The 4,304-nt window shown below is 40.5% G+C and overlaps 1 protein-coding gene across 1 annotated transcript in view; it reads right to left on the minus strand.

Moving 5' to 3' along the window:
- The window catches only part of LOC106871488 (ras-related protein Rab-34-like), a 49,845-nt gene that overhangs the window by 32,936 nt on the left and 12,605 nt on the right, over positions 1–4,304 (minus strand). Inside the window, exon 2 of the mRNA XM_052968479.1 lies at positions 465–580. Coding sequence (XP_052824439.1) covers positions 465–539 — 75 coding nt within the window. The 5' untranslated portion in view covers positions 540–580. The remainder of the gene's footprint in view (positions 1–464; positions 581–4,304) is intronic.

Below are 4,304 nucleotides of genomic sequence, written 5' to 3' on the forward strand. Positions count from 1 at the left end.
GGAAGTTGACATTGAGGAACCTTTTAAAGAAGTGAATCTTAAATATAAAGCAATATTATTTATTTTTAATTAAAAAAATCAAATGAAGAGCCTAACATTTATCCGAGGTTAAATTATTCATGCATCACAAGTATGGAAGCATTTGGTGAAGTCGATTTCACGTGAAAAGCGATTACACACACATTTCTGTTTTATATAAATTTAAAAAATCAAATGAAGAGCCTAACATTTATCCGAGGTCAAATTATTCATGCATCACAAGTATGGAAGCATTTGGTGAAGTCGATTTCATGTGAAAAGCGATTACACACACATCTCTGTTTTATATATAGTATAGAAGATAGATAAGGACCAGTGCTTTTTATGTGGCACCAGCATCAGTGCTTTTTTTATGTAGCACCACATATGTGTAAAAATGAAATAAATCTGTGAAAAACAAAAAGAAAATCAAAAAGTTAACTTACAGGTGGAAATTTGCTGATGACTCTGTCTTTTGCTGCATTCGGAGTGATCAAGATCCTAACGTTGTTGTGAGGCATGGTTATTCAACTACAGCAGGAACTGTTATCACTAGTATCACCTAAAATGTGAAACAATACTTTATTACAAAACTTTTATTATTATGGAGCTCGTGGCACGTAAATAGCACCATTTGAGCGTGATCGTTACCAACGTCGCCTTCCTGGCACTTGTGCTGGTGGCACGTGAAAAGACATTCGAGCGAGATCGTTGCCAGTGTCCCTGGACTGGCTCTTGTGCATGTGGCACATAAAATACACCATTTCGAGCGTGGCCGTTGCCAGTACCCGCCTGACTGGCCTTCGTGCCGGTGGCACGTAAAAGCACCCACTACACTCTCGGAGTGGTTGGCGTTAGGAAGGACATCCAGCTGTAGAAACTCTGCCAAATCAGATTGGAGCCTGGTGTAGCCATCTGGTTCACCAGTCCTCAGTCAAATCGTCCAACCCATGCTAGCATGGAAAGCGGACGTTAAACGATGATGATGATGATGAACAGCAGATAGCAGATTCAGTGGAATGTTGGACTCAGTGCCTTGTAGTATTTAGTAACAACGTTTTACATTCTGTATCCAACTCCTGCTGCTGTTGATTTTTTTTTTTTTTCTTCTGAGGTCAATAAAATAAAGGGCCAGTTAGATAGAAGTACAACATAACTGATCAAGGAGTCCCTTCTCCAAATGTATAGCTTTGTACATCATCATCATTTAATGTCCATTTTCCATGCTGGGATGGGTTGGACAATTTGACACAATCTGATGAGCCACAAGGCAGTGTTGGGCTCCAATGTTGGCTTTGTCATGGTTTCTACAGCTGGATGCCCTTCCCAGTGCCAAAGACATCAGCACTTGTGAGGTCAACTAACTTGTGAAACAAAGAAAGGAAAAGAAAAGAGAAAGATCCGGCACCTGAGTGGGATTGTATTTGAGAGAAGAAGAGATGGCTTTATGCCAGGTGTAGGCAGCTAAAGTATAATAGAGGAATAAGTACTAGTGCCTTACTATAGAGGAGATACATGGCTATCCTACAATATATACAACTGAGAGAGAGTAGCTGGAAGCAAGATAAATGACAGAATACTAGAGAATATGCTCAAAGTACAAAAAAGAGAGTGTGAGGCAGAATACAGACACAAGATCAGCGGGAAGGAAAGGGTGGGTTATTTCATATGAGCATGAAAAGAAAATGACAGATGGTCTAGAGGAGGATGTAGTGAGTAATGAGCAAGGATAGAAGTGTGGTTGATGGTAAATATCAGAATGGAGAGAGAGATGAGAGACATAGAAGTAATTCAGGAAGGAGGAGGTGACGAGAGTTGGCAGAGGAAGAGTGGAGACCAAGCTGTCCATGGTTCACTACTTTAACGATACAAGGTGGTGAATCTAAAGTCGTTAGGGCATCAGCCTGAATGCCCCATAATACTTGTTCTGTCTCTCAGCATTCTGAGTTAAAATCGTACTAGGGTCAACTTTTATCTTTCATTTTTTTTTTTTGCGTGGGGGGGGGGATAAAATAAGCACTAATCCAAGGTGCTGGATTAGTGGAAATGTAAGAATGTCAGACTGGATGTTTTGCAGTATTTGTCCAGGTTCTTTGCATTCTCAATTCAAATTCCACCTTGTCCTATTTGAGCAGTAAACTTAATTTGTCATCCAGTTTAACACTTGTCTCCCACCCATCCCCCTCACCACTTTGGGTGCCTTTAGTGACTCCACTCTGTTTACAAGCATTCAGACTAGGTTTCCAGTCTTCCAGCCATCCCCTCAGCACCTTTAGCGACTCCACTCTGACTAGGTTTCAGACTAGGCTTCCCTCCCTCCCATTAGACATGAAGGATCTGTAAAGGTTATTGAGTACTACCTTCATTCCTGACTAAATGAAAAAAAAAAAGATAGAAAGATGAAGAAATGAATTGAAGTCTTCTATTTCAAGATCATAGGTTAAGGGAGTTTTGATTACTATTTCTAGTAGATATAAATGACAGCCTTCTGCACAGTTTCCAAATACCGAATTCTATCACAAGGCATTGGTCAGCCCAAGGCTATAAGTAGAAGACATATTTGTTCATGGTGCCACACAGTGGAACTGAACCCAAAACCTCATGGTTGCAAAGCAAGCTTCTTAACCACACAACCATGCTTGTACCTTAGTGTTTGATTTTATTTGGCTAAACACAACAGTTAACTGACACTGAAGAGTTTTCAACTTTTCAACTACTACTATTACTGCTGCTGCTGCCACCAGCACTTCCACTACTGCAGCTGCTGCTTTATTAAGCAGTAAAACAGAGTAGTAGTAGTTTAGCCGCAAGTCAATCCTAGTTGAGCAGACCTACAATCAAAAGAGGTTACTGTAATGATCATCAGTCTTCTACCAACCATTCCATATCTAGGACCTAAGGATACATTATATAGTGTGTCCTTCCTTTTTCAAAATGGCTGAGAGTAATTTGAAAAAGATTGACTGTTATTTCTACCAGGTCAAGCAGCCATGTAAAGGTACTTTACATGGCTGTGACAAAGTAATTATTTTAAAATCATTTTGTTTGTACTAGCAGAGATTCCTACTTGTTACCTACCTAAACGACATAGTAATTATTTAAGGCTACATTATATAATATGTCATTCCTTTTCCAAAATGGTCATAATTTGAAAGAGAGTTGAGTGTTATTTCTAGCAGGTCAAGCAGCCTTGTAAATGTACCCGTGTTGGCTTGTGACAGATTAATTATTTTAAGACCATTGAAGTTTGTGCTAGCAGAGATTCCTGCCTGTTACCTAATTTAATGACATAGTAATTAATTAATTAAGTTAGGTGGTGTAACAGACAGGAAATTATACCAAGACAAACAACAATACATATTGTCTTCATATTATCAACGACCATGGAAAGCACATGATGTGTTTCTGGAAAACACAATGCTTGTCCAAAATCACCGAATGATAAAAGCTTTCACTCATGACACACCTGTTCACATGACTACAGTATTTCAACAGGTGTTAATGGTAGTGAAAGCATAATTAAAGTGGCGAGCTGGCAGAATTGGTAGCATAATAGGCAAAATGCTTAGTGACATTTCATCCATCGTTACATTCTGAGTTCAAATTTCACCGAGATCAGCTTTGCCCTTCATCCTTTCAGGGTTGATAAAATAAGTACCAGCTGAGCACTGGGGTCGATGTAATTGACTAACCTAACCTCCTCCAAAATTGATGGCCTTGTGCCCGAGACCTCTGGAGATATGCTGTGATTGAGAAAACCCAGCAAGGAAAGTGAGATCACACCCATAGCCTACACCAGTGTTGCATAATCAGCCCATTTAAAAGGTACCTTTGAATCGTCGGGTGACATTCTGTGCTCGAGGAGACCTATTGAGTCAAGTAAATCAAAATCAAATCAAATCACAATCAAATGGAAATTGTAGTTGTGGCCATTATCAGTGTTGGTGGCATGCAATAAACACCATTCATGCATGGGTCACTACCAGAACTGCTTAACCGGCTCTCTGTGCTGCTGCCACGTAAAAAACACCATCTGAACGTGGCTGATGCCAGCCTCCCCTCCCCCACCGTCTCGACTGGCTCCTGTGCCGGTGGCACATAAAAAGCACCTACTACATTCTCAGAGTGGTTAGCGTTAGGAAGGGCATCCAGCTGTAGAAACATTGCCAGATCAGATTGGAGCCTGGTGTAGCCCACTAGCTTGCCAGTCCCTAGTCAAACCGTCCAACCCATGCTAGCATTGGAAACTGACGCTAAACAAATGAACAAAGAGCAGTGAGCTGGCA

Source organism: Octopus bimaculoides, chromosome 6 (assembly GCF_001194135.2).
Source record: "Octopus bimaculoides isolate UCB-OBI-ISO-001 chromosome 6, ASM119413v2, whole genome shotgun sequence".
Taxonomy (NCBI): domain Eukaryota; kingdom Metazoa; phylum Mollusca; class Cephalopoda; order Octopoda; family Octopodidae; genus Octopus; species Octopus bimaculoides.